The 13,089-nt window shown below is 40.3% G+C and overlaps 1 protein-coding gene across 1 annotated transcript in view; it reads left to right on the forward strand.

Annotated features, from left to right (window-relative positions):
- The first annotated feature begins 7,661 nt into the window (after positions 1-7,661).
- Positions 7,662-13,089, forward strand: part of DCLRE1C (DNA cross-link repair 1C) — a 43,781-nt gene continuing 38,353 nt past the window's right edge. The window contains exons 1-3 of the mRNA XM_074194071.1: positions 7,662-7,812; positions 10,338-10,389; positions 11,145-11,229. Coding sequence (XP_074050172.1) covers positions 7,704-7,812; positions 10,338-10,389; positions 11,145-11,229 — 246 coding nt within the window. The 5' untranslated portion in view covers positions 7,662-7,703. The remainder of the gene's footprint in view (positions 7,813-10,337; positions 10,390-11,144; positions 11,230-13,089) is intronic.

A 13,089-nucleotide genomic window follows, 5' to 3' on the forward strand; every position in this document is an offset into this window, starting at 1 on the left:
GCTGAGGATTATGGGAGCCGGAACGCGCCCCCTGGGTGACTCCTCGCCCCGCCCACGCCGGGCGCCGCTCGCTGGAGTTGTCGCGAGAGCTGGAGTGACGTTCCCGGGGTGGGGAGCCGCGAGTTTAAAGAAACAGACGGGAAGTAAAGCCCGCGCGCGGGTCTGCCGGGGGGCGGGGCCAAGATGCGATGGTAACGCGAGGGAATGAATTTCTTTGAACAAGCCAATGTGCCAGGCGTCATGGAGACAGTAAATCGTGCCCGTGGCCCTTGGGGTGCCCTCCGTGACTCGATGACAGAACGAGCTGGTGGAGCTTGTGAGGGCCCGGGCGGCCCCAAATCGAGGGTCCTCCTCGGGGGGCCGCCTCGGAGGGCCCGCGGGCTAGGGGTTCAGGCAGCCCCTGCACTGGGCAGGTTGGCCCTTCACTTACAGAAGGGATAAACTAGAAGTCATAGATCCTTGAGATGGAATTATTGAGTGAGAGGAAGCCTCGCTCACAGTCCCCCAAATTCCTGCCAAATTATTTCAACTTGGACCTGAAATAAGCCAAGTGTCATTAAAAACAAAGCAACCCCAAAGTGTAGCTTGTAAGTAAACTGGTAAATCTTCCAAAGGAGGATGACCTTCTTAGTTTCATCTAGGCTAGTCTCTGAACAAGAGACAAGGAACCTACTCTAAAATCTATACCAAATCCAAACCAGATAAGGTGCCACGTGGAACAGGAGATCTTAACTTTTTTTAATTTTGTATCAGTCTTTGACAGTAGGGTGAAGCTTCTAGACCCTTCCAGATTAAATTTTTGAAATGCACAAAAGATTTATAAAGAAAATTAATTGCATTAAAATAACAAATCATTGTTTTTGTAAAACGTAGGTTTATAAAGATAATCACCAAAATATAGAATTTTTTTTTTGTGTGTGAAAGCTCCAGGTAAAGAGCAATACTCAGTAAAAGGATAGAAACCCCGTAATGGTCCTCAGTTTTTCTTAAGATTTTGACATCTTTAGTCGTTCAGATTGGAAAGGAAAAGGCTCAATGAATGAATAAATAGAAAAAGCATTCATGGAGTGCTATGTCACTTTGCAGCAGTGGGGAAATAAATGTAAAAAATAAGCAGTCTCTAGAGTAATTTTGGAGAAAATATAGGGGAGGTTGACTAGAGAAGGGAGCTTTGTTGGAGAAGTGAGAGATGAGTTGATCCATAGGGTAGCAGTGCCCCCTGAGCACATTACAAATTCATGTTATTCATCTTCAACTAGACCCATTCTCTTCATCTTTGAATCCTTTGACATTACCTCCCATTCTTTTCTCCTCTTCTCCCTCAGTCTGACAGAAAGGTAATCCTGCCCCATATTCATTCTCTCTCTCTCTCTCTCTCTCTCTCTCTCTCTCTCTCTCTCTCTCTCTCTCTCTCTCTATATATATATATATATATATATATATGTATGTATTTGATCTCATCCTCTCCCATCTTTTCCAGCAAAGTACATCCTTAATTATGTCTCCTTGAATCTTCACACTCCTTCCCTACTGACTTCAGAAATACTCATTTTTCCTCTTTTGAAAAAAAACCCCAAACTTTATTTGACCCAACTATCACCCTCAAGTATCATCTTCTCTCCTCCTTTTCTCCTTGAAAAAGTTGTCTATACTTAGTCTTTACATATTCTTCTCTTATTAATCAGTCCTTTGAAATCTCACTTTCAACAATCACTCAACTGAAATTGTTCTCTCCAAAGTTATCAGTAATTCCTAGGTCAGATGCTCTTTTTTCCAGGCCTAATCCTTCTTTGATTAATGTCAGTTGCATTTAATACTGCTGAAGACCCTCTCCCACATATTCTCTCCATTCTGGGTTTTTGTGACACTATTCTCTCCTGGTTTGTCTCCTCCTTTTCTAACTTTTCATTTCTCTTTGCTGGGCAGCTTTCATGAATTCTAGTTGTGTATGTTCTTTCCTGCACCTTCTTCTATATTCTCTTTCAGCAACTTCATCAGCTCTCATGAGCTTAATTATTAACTCATTGCATGTATTTCCCAGATTTACAAATCCAGCCAATAGTCTCTTGCCTGAGCAAAACTCTCATTATCACTTGTCCATTGGACACTTCAAACTGGTTGTCCCAAAGTCATTTAAAATGGAACTCATTGTAATTCCCCCTAAAGCCTGAGGATGCCCCTTTCCCAAGCTTCCCTCTTTCTGTCCAAGGCACAATCATCTCTCAAGTGTCTCAGGTTTGTAATCTTATTATCCTTGACTCCTTACTCTCTTTACCCCACATATCATTTACCACATCCTGCCATGTCTACTGTGACATCTCTTGCATCTTCTCTCTCATTTGACCACTTTAGTTCAGATTCTTATTACCTCTTACCTTGATTATTCCAATAATTTTCTAATTAGTATCCCTTTGAGCATTCTAGTTCATCCTACATATTGCTGTCAAAACAGTTTTCTTAATCTAACCACAAGACCACCACTTAAACAATTTTAGTGCTTTCTGTTGCCTCTAGGATAAAGTCATAAACTCCACAGTACAACCACTATACAAGACACAAACAAATTCTACAAACCAATCTAGACATTAGTTTTCCCTTATTGTGCCAACCAATTATTTTGAGGTCTTCCTCATACATGCCATCTCAGATCCCAGTTCTATGCTTTTCCAGCCCTTCTTCCTTACCTCCTCCTTCTCAGAATCCCTCTTTTCCTTTAAGATGCATACTATTTGCTGCACAAAGCCTCTTAGTCCCCCAAATAATTAGTGCCTTCTCAAACTTCTTTATATTTAACACATTTGTATGCATGTGTTTCATATTTAAATGTATTTACATGTGTCTACCATTTACTGCATGAAGCTTTTCTCAGTTCTCTAAACTACTAGTCTTCCTACACTACCTTATATTTAACTACTTTGTATATATTTCTATATTCATATATATGCTCTATATGTATGTGAATATCATTTTCTGCATGAAACCTTTCTCAATCTTTCAAACTAGTGCCTTTACCAAATACCTTATATTTAACAACTTGTATTTAATTATTATATTTAAACATAAGCTATACATATTTTTGCATATACATGTTGATTTCCAATTAGGATACAAGTTCATTTCAAGTAAGGATTGCTTCATTCTTTGCATTTGAATCTGTAGCACCTATTGTAATAACTGGCACATGGTAGGTGGTTAATACTTAGGGATTGAGGATGACTATTGTCAGAAATTATATTGTTTGTAATTTCTCAGAGTAAATGTTAGAGTTAAAAGGTATCATGGAGATTATTCTCCAACCTTATTTTACAGATGAGGTAACTGAATGAGGGTTTTTTGTATTTATGGAGTCAGTAGTATGTGAGACTGTAGATGAATAAAAGAATTAAAAAAAAACCTTTATTAAGTGCTTACTCTATGCCCAGTACTATGATATGGAGCTTTAAAGACAAAAATGAGACAAACTCTGTCCCTCTGGAAACTTACATTTTTAATAGAGGGAGGCAAAATATAAATAGTTGTGGTGACAAAGGAAGGGAGTGTCTGGGGAGTCATAGATCCATAGGACAGTCACCTGTCATGTTCTTTGCAGGAGCAATTATAGAATAATTGTATTGATTTGGTTACTGAACCCAGAGCAAGAGGAACAGGAACATATGCTATATGGGCATGGTGGATGGCAAGGAAGTCCCAATGGACAGCTTGAAAGGTTATGTAGCATGGACTAAGGCCACCTCTATTAGGTTAATTGAGTTTTTGTTCATCCAACTGCAATTAATATAGATTGGCTCAGGGTGGGAATTCCAAAACTGAGTGATTTCACTTCTTTGGGGCAGGTAGGTAATGCATGGATACAATTCCTGACTCCAGCTGGAGTCAGGAAGACCCTTTTTCCTGCATTAAAATCTGGCTTCAGACATTTAACAGTGGTGTGACCCTGCTCAGGTCACTTAACCCTATTTGTCTTAATTTCCTCATCTATAAAATGAGTTGGACAAGGAAATGGCAAACCACTCTAGTATTTTGCCAAGAAAACTCCAAATGGGTCACAAAGAGCAGGACATGACTGAAGGAAGACAAGTGATTACAGGAGGATATTTTTTTTTCTGGTGATCCATTTCACAGGTACTGTTCCAGGTGGGGAGAGATGAGGAAGCAGCAGAAAAGAGGGTAAGATGGCTGGGATGGCAAGTCAGAGGGACTAATGGAAAGATTTTGAGTAAAGGTTTGGGAAGGAACTATCTCTTGTCTGAGGACAGAATAAACAGATTTGTTATCAAAAAGCTGGCCACAGAAACTGCAAAGACGGCCCTCATTAACTGGGTCCAGATCTTTGGGTAACAAGGAACTATGACTCTCAGAAGGTTGTGAACCCACACGCTATGGAAATGTCACCTAGTCTGGGGTCATTATAAGAAAGTAGAAAAGTTTTGAGTTGAGAAAATTGCAAGTGACAGACTTGAAAGGTAACTAGAGAACAGTTACTTAGGTTGGAGAACTGTGTTTTGACCAGGATTAAGGAGAGGCACCACTGATAAGCATGAGCAGCAGAGAACAAAAGGCACAAGTGGCAACCTGATGAAGAAATGTCAGTACTTGCTAGATTGAGCACCCCAGATACTTATGCAAAAACATAATGGGATGTGCCTTTGTGCCAGTGCTCATTCATAACAAATATGCCATGGGTTTACTTCTGCTTTTTCTGGTGGGAAATATGGAAGAATTCATTGGAGAATAGATGAACATTTCTGAGAGACAATTTTGGGGGACAGACATTTGGTATGGGTACCAAGAACTCTGTTAATTCACTACCTGTGATTTATTTTATTTTAGTATTTTCTCTGTTTTTTTAGTTCTGATTTCCCATGTTTCATTCTACTTTGGTTGGCCTTGGCAACAGTGCTTGGGTCAAATGAGCCAAATAGAATAATTTATAAGTTCTCTAAACATAAACCTGGTTCCCATAAATTTCAAACTGGAGTTCTGGAACATGGGATAATTATCCCTAGTGGTTAGTAATTCACTACCAAACCAGGCAGTCAGCCACACTTTGTGGGGTTAGTTCTGATTGCAGAAAATTCTTCTCTATAACAAACCAAGCTTCCCTGTAATTTAACCCCATTGTTCCTTTTTCAGTCCTCTGGAACTTCATAATATCATACAAGTTCCTTTTCCTAGGTTTTCAAATATCTGAGGTAATTATCATGTTCTCCACTCTAAAGTTTTTATTTTTAAGTTAAATCTACCCAGTTCCTTCAGTCTCCAGGCTCTTTATGAGCCAGATTCCTTATATAAAGCGTTAGTTTGTCAGTGTCATTCTAAAATGTGAACTAGATCTGAACACAGTCAAAACAAATCCCTAGGTCTTTCTCAATCTCTACTTGTAGGATTGCTTTTTTTTTTCCCCAAGGGAAATGGGGTTAAGTGGCTTGCCCAAGGCCACACGGCTAGGTAATTATTAAGTTTCTGAGATCGGATTTGAACCCAGGGACTCCTGACTTCAGGGCCGGTGCTTTATCTACTGAGCCACCTAGCCACCCCATATCTATTTATCTCAATCCTTTTTTCAAGAAATTCAATCCTGGGGGCGGCTAGGTTACACAGTGAATAGAGCACCGGCCCTGGAGTCAGGAGTACCTGGGTTCAAATCTGACCTACACTTAATAATTACCTAGCCGTGTGGCCTTGGGCAAGCCACTTAACCCCACTGCCTTGAAAAATCTAAAAAAAAAAATTCAATCCTGTCCCTTTTAGGAGGCAACTTGTTTAGTGGATATCAGCTCTGTCCAGGTAGATGTAAAACTTGACTGTAATATTCTTCCCACACTTGGTTATAAGCTTCATTTGACAGGTTGCCATGACTCATTCCTTGCTTTACTACTTCTATCTTCTGTGTCAAAAGGTGTTCAGGCTTCTTCAGATCAACTTTGGAGAATTTTTCATGGATGTAACTTAGATACTTGGTACTACTTTCTAACTAGAATTTTCTCCTTTTTATTTCCAGCTTATTCTCTGTAAGGATAATGCAGATCATCTAGAAGGATTGTAATTATTGCTTTATAAATTAGTTCTTCACTTTTCTATGGGTTGTTAGTGGTAGTTCTGCAATTAGTTTCATTTACTTCTGAAGGCCTTGGTAGGTCCTTCAGAATAGCTTTGTGTATTTGTTTTAATTCCTTCACACATTCTGCATTTCAGATAACCCACTTTTGAACAACTTCATCAATAGCATCTTCTACTTAAGCCATCTATTTCATGGTCTTCTATTTCCTAGTTGAGTATCTACTTCACAAAGAAGGGCTATGATTAACTGCCATTCTGTCTTCAGAATTTATATTAAATTTGTTCCTGAGAGGGGTTCTATTTGGGGTAGTGCCAACAATTGGTACAGGGGTCATTCTACATGGAGGAGTTAACTCTTCAGCTTCATGATAAGTCATAAAAGGGATGCACAGGACTGTAGAGTTATATCAGAGAAGTCATTTTTATGCCATGATATATTAAGATGACTTTTTAGTAGGCTATCCCCATTGGTAACAGTCATCTAGTTCTGTGCTTCTGCAGGATTTGATCCTGTGGAATATACTCAGACATAAGGAATACTAGAAGCAGAATTCATTATGAGGGATTCCTCTTTTGCTTGATGTGCAATTTCATGTGCTTGACTGACTTTCACAACTTCCTGAAGTTCTGCTTCAAAGATCAAAGATGCAGAAAGTTCTTAATTGCTTTGACAGCTAGAAAGCTAGATAGAAGAATAACTGATGGAAAATCAGATTTGCTGCTTGTCTTTCTATCTCTACGTGCCTTTTCATATCTTTACTCCCTAACAAGATTATGTTCTTTCTAAAGTCTGTATCAGGTGCCTGCTCATTTTCTTCAGTGTAGTATAACAACCTGAAGCAGGTTTTTTTTTTTTTTCAGAATGCAATTTCTACATTAAAATCTCTCTCCTCTCTTCCTTTTCCTTTTCTTCTGAATTTCTGTCATCTGCTTTAGGTTCTTTTCTCTTTTGAGGGGCAGAGTGACATCTTCCTTCTTCCAATTGTTTTTTTCTTGCTTTCCTCTTGGTCTTCTTTCCCTGTGTGTTTGCCAGAAAGGGTCTAGCTTCTGAGAGCATTGAGATATATCAGATGGATCAAGTCTGGCTGCTTTATTTCTGGATTTGGGTTTAGATCTCTCCGGGTTTCAGTTTTCCTCTTCTTCAATTGTTTCTTTGGGCAGCTTTATCCAAGTGAAATTCCTAGTGCTCCATGCAGGCTTCAACTCGATGACTGGAGTACCGGTTCTACCCTGGGTCAGCATCCCTTTGGCCTCTCCTTGGCCCTTCTGGTTTCCCGATGCTGGTCCAGCTGGCGGCTCATACCCTCTGGGCTTGTAGCCATGCAACGGCAAGGCAAGGCCAGGCCACTGATTCCTCCCTTGTTTCCTTGTCGCCACTCGGGGAAGCTCGGCCTCCATATTCCTCCACCCGGCTCCTTGGAGCCAAATGTAGGGAGGGAGGCGGGCAGGAGCCGAAGCCCATCCGGGCGTCCGGGAGCGCGTGGGTGGGAGCCGAGGGCGAGGCCCCGCCGGAGCGGACGCCTCTCATTGGCGGAGCGCGCCGCCCGCGCCAGCCAATGGGAACGCCGGCTGGGCCGCGTTCCCGGAAGTCGGAGGTTAGAGCCGGGGTGGGGGGCCGGGGCCGCGCGGAGCCGCCCGGCGTCATGAGCTGCTTTGAGGGGCGGATGGCGGAGTATCCGAACGTCTCCATCGATCGCTTCGACCGGCAGAACCTGATGGCGCGGGCCTACTTCCTGTCCCACTGCCACAAGGGTGAGTGAGGCGCCGGGCCGCCGCGGGGCCGGGGGCGTGTCGGGTGCGCGGGGAGCCGCCACGCCCCGAGGCTAAGCCGGCCGGGGGACGCGCGGCGGGGTCGGACGCCGCGGCCGGGGTCGGACGCCGCGGCCGGGGTCGGACGCCGCGGCCGGGGAGCCGCCTAGCCCCACGGCCTTGCCAAAACCCTAAAAAGTGAAAGAAAAGCTTGCGCCCGGCACCCCTCCGGCCTGCTCCAGCGGCCGCTGCTCCAGCCGGCCGCTCCACTTAAGGGGTCTTGTGAGACTGAGCCATAGTTTCCTGTAGCCTCGCTACAATAGCTTTCTCTCCAGCATCCGTCTTCCAGGACTCAGTTTTGGTGTTTCTGACAAAAGTCCCGTTTCTAAAATAGAGAACTGAATCAAATTTATAAAAAAAAAAGCCATTCCCCAACTGACAAATGGTCCAAGGATATACAAAGGCAATTTACAGATGAGATCAAAGCAATTCATAGTCATATGAAAAATTGCTCCAAATCATTACTTATTAGAGAAATGCAATTTAAAGCTTCTCTGAGGTACCACCTCATACCTCTCAGACTGGCCAATATGACCAGAAAGGATAATGATCAATGTTGGAAGAGATTTGGGTAATATATTGTTGGTGGAGCTGTGAACTGATCCAGCAAATTGAAGAGCAAATTGGAAATATGCCCAAAGGACAATAAAAATGTGCTTACCCTTTGATCCAGCAATATCACTATACCCTGAAGAGATCATGAAAAAGGGTAAAAACATCACTTGTACAAAAATATTCATAGCAGCTCTGTTTTGTGGTGGTAAAGAACTGGAAGTCAAGTGAATGTCGCATCAGTTGGAGAATAGCTGAACAAATTGTGGTATATGTATGTCATGGAATGTTCTATTGGAAACCAGGAGGGACGGGATTTCAAAGAAGCTTGGAAAGACTTGCATACTGATGCTGAGCGGGATGAGCAGAGCCAGAAAAACACTGTACAGCCTAACAGCAACATGGGGGTGATGTTCAACCTTGAAGGACTTGCTCATTCCATCAGTGCAACGATCAGGGACAATATTAAGAGTACCCACTGTGGAGAATACCATCTATGTCCAGAGAAGAACTGTGGAGTTTAAACAAAGACCAAAGATTATTACTTTTAGTTTCTAAAAAAGAAGTTTGTCTTATGTACTACATAATTTTGCTACCTTTAATATTTTATTTTTCTCAAGGATATGTTTTTTCTCTCAACACATTAAATTTTGATCAATGTATAAGCATGGAAACAGTGTAAAGACTATCAGATTGCCTTTTCTAGGGGGGGAGGGAAAGGAGGGTGGAGGAAAAACTGTAAAATTCAAAACCTTACCAAAAACAATGGGTAGAAATGACTATTGTAGATAGTTGAAAAACAAATAAAATATTTATATAAAAAAGACTCAAATTTCATGTTTTCTGTGATACCCTCACATTACAGTTGCTAAATTTTATCATTTGCATAGGCATCGAAGCTCTCCTCCATCACTCCCTTCTTCCTCACTCAGAGCCATCACCCAGGTGACCTTCAGTTAGCACTTAGGATTTTTCTATAGCTGCTTGCCAGCTCTGCCAGGCTCTCTTCACAACTCCCAGGATGGCCTTCTAGGTGGTAGCCTGCTGGGTTCCTCCGCTCTAGACCATAGGGATGTTCCTGGAGGTTGGGGGGCAGGGTTTGGGAGCCTCTTCTCTAAACTCTTCCCCCACCCATCACCCCCCCACTCAACTCTTTTACCTCCAGTATTCAAATGTAGATCTTTGGCTAGGCATTTTAAATTCTTTATTTACCTGGCTCCTTTCTGCCTTTCTAGTCTTAGGCTTTACTCCCCTCCAAACACTTCGATCCAACTTCATTCCTCTGACATCTGCCCCTCTTCACCAGGTGATCCCTCTGCCTCCCAAGCTCTGCTTCCTTCCCTCTACCTTGGAGAGCCCCTTGGCTTTTTTCTGGACTCAGCCCAAAAGCCATCTTCTGCAGGCCAGTGGAATCTGTTCCTTACATTCTAGGTTCTCTTCTAAGGCTCTATATTCTTTCTGCTCTGAATCTTAAATATATTTATTTAGCTTTTTCCTACTTTAAGGCCAGAGGCTGTTTTTGCCTTTCAGTCTGTTTCTAGTGTCTAGCCTAATACCTGACATATGTAGTAAGTGATTAATTAATGCCAATTGACTAGAGAAAGATCTGGATTCAAGCCCTGAATCTGATATATTTTATTTATATTTGTATGCATCTATGTGTATATATGGGTATATGCGAGTCACTTAGGCTCTCAGTACTCCAGACAAAATTGCTGGCCTACATTCTTAGGGAGAGGCCACATCAAGGAATTCCCTGCACTGATAATAGAATCACAGATCTGGACAAACTGGCCAGGGGAAAAAAAACCCAAGAGCGAGTGTAATCTCTCACATATATATTCCTATCCAAATTTACTTAATTAACATTTCAAGTGGACCATAGCTCACTCATCTTTGTTGTGGTTTTTATTTAGATCATATGAAAGGACTCAGGGCCCCTTCCATGAAAAGAAGATTGGAATGCAGGTAATTGATTTCAATAAAAAAATAAGAGAAAGTTGGGATCAGCTAGAATGGATAGAAGATGGACCCTGGAATCAGGAAGATCTGAGTTCAGATTTGACCTCAGACTCTTAATATTTACCTAGTTGTGTGACCTTGGGCAAGTCACTTAACCCCATTGCTTTGCAAAAAGAAACCCCAACAAACAAAAAAGAATAAGAAAAAGTAATAGTTTATTAATCCAGGAACTAGGAACTTAGATTTGGGGTGTTATAAAGGATGGCATCAGGCTGAAATGTATAAAACAATGAAAGTCAGGATCTTGAAGATAGATTCCAGCCCCCCCTTTCACAGTTTTATTTAGAGTATATGGATAGTCTGCCTGAAATAGTTTCTGCCATTTCTAGAATCAAATCCCTTAAGATTTTATTTGCCCTTGACATCCTATCCTATGACTGGACATAGGAGAAAAGGAAGTTTGAAATGGAATAAACTTAAATTCACTTGAAAGATAATACTTTTTTCAAGGGGAATTACAGTGATTTAATAGTTTTTTTAAGTCATTGTATCTATCAGTTTCTTTGTCCATTTGAAAGATCATAAGATTTGAACTGGAAGATCTTAAGAATGCCCTGGTGAAGGCCTTGGATGAGATGATTTCTGAAGTCCCTAACACTCTGTGATTCAAGTCTTGCCCTTCTTCACTCTGTTAATGGAATTGAACTCAATTAATGCATGATGCCATATAGGAACTAATCCTTCTTTCTGTTTCCTTGTAGCTTAAAGGTTCATTTATATTGTTCACCTGTCACCAAGGAACTATTGTTAACTAATCCTAAATACAGCTTTTGGGAGAAACACACTGTAAGTTTATATTTTTATTAAAACAAATTCTACTTTTTCAAATGAGATTTTAATTTTGAAGTAAACTAGGAAGAAATTTTGAAGTAAAAAACAATGAAAGCCATGCTAAAACTTCATGACATTGATAATTTGATCTAAGGCATAGGTAAACATATTATCTGACCAGTGTCAAGGCTAGAGCCTCATGTCATTTTATTAGAGTTCTCTCTACAACTGATCATTGAGCAGTTCATTAGTACTCTTTTTTTTTTTTTAGTCCTCTGAATCCTCCTGATTGAACTGTTATTTATTCTTATCAGTTTATCTTATTCAGGCTGTAGCATGTGAGAATTTGCCATACATATAACTGAAATCTAGGGACTGTACATTATTTCTGTGATATATCCCGATTTGCTAGCCTAGCAATTCAATAAAAGAAAAAAAAGAAATTAGTCTGGCATAATTTGTTTTTAATGTCTTCATACTGAGATGTAGGAATTACTACCTTCTTCCAAGTGCCTACAGACTATCATTTTAGTAATTCTTGAATTTTTCCAGGTATTACTTTAGAGTTTGCAGTCTACCCTTTTGAAAACAGACATTTGTTCATCTCCAGTGTTTTATGATTTTTAAAAGATCAACAATCATTCTATAATCATATTCTGTAGTTCTTTTAGTATCTTAGAATGCAATTGATCTGGTCTGCAAGATTACCTTATCTAGAACACCTAGCTTAAATTCTTGATAATATGATATGACAAGTTATGCTTTTTAGATTTCCATTTTTTTATTCTTTTACATAAGTTATCCCTGTCCATCAGTTGGGGAATGAATGAAAAAATTATAGAATATAATTATGATGGGGGGTGGCTAGGTGGCGCAGTAGATAGAGTACCGACCCTGAAGTCAGGAGTACTTGAGTTCAAATCTGGCCTCAGACATTTAATAATTACCTAGCTGTGTGGCCTTGGGCAAGCCACTTAACCTCATTGCCTTGAAAAAAAAAACCTATTAAAAAAAAAGAATAGGGGCGGCTAGGTGGCACAGTGGATAGAGCACCGGCCTTGGAGTCAGGGGTACCTGGGTTCAAATCTGACCTCAGACACTTAATAATTATCTAGCTGTGTGGCCTTGGGCAAGCCACTTAACCCCATTGCCTTCAAAAATCTAAAAAACAAGAATATAATAATGATGGAATACTATTCTGCTATAAGAAATGGTGAGCAGGATGCTCTTAAAAAAAAACCTGGAAAGACATACATGAGTTGATATAATATGAAATGTACTGTGTGCAAAGTAACAGCAATATTGGAGGATGATCAACTGTGAGTGACTTAGCTTTTCTCAACAATACGTTGATCCAAGACAATTCGGAAGGATTTAGGATAAAGAATGCTATCTGTCCCTAGAGAAGGAGCTGATGGTTTTCAGAATACAGATTGAGACATATTTTTAAAACTTTTCTTCTTTGAGGTTTCTTTCTTTGTGGATGTGTCATGTTTTTTTTTTCACAATATGACTATTAAGAATATATTTACATAACTACACATTCGTAACTTATATCAAATTGCTTTCTGAATGTGAGAGGAGGGGAGGAAGGGAGAGAATTCGGAACTCAAGAGTTTTAAAAACAAATATTAAAAATTGCTTTTACTTGTAATTAGGGAAAAAGAAAATAATAAATAAAAAATCTCAAGGGGGAAAATTATCCTTTTATGTGTAGAGATAGTTCTCAGTAGAGAAAATAAAAAACAAAATAGAAATTATGAATAATCAATAGGTGGGAAAAAATCATCTATTAAGTATTTACTATGTTTCAAGAATTGTGTTAAGTGCTAGGGATTCAAACAGAGAAGCAAGACCATTCTTGCTTAGAATTAG

Source organism: Macrotis lagotis, chromosome 7 (genome assembly GCF_037893015.1).
Source record: "Macrotis lagotis isolate mMagLag1 chromosome 7, bilby.v1.9.chrom.fasta, whole genome shotgun sequence".
Taxonomy (NCBI): Eukaryota; Metazoa; Chordata; class Mammalia; order Peramelemorphia; family Peramelidae; genus Macrotis; species Macrotis lagotis.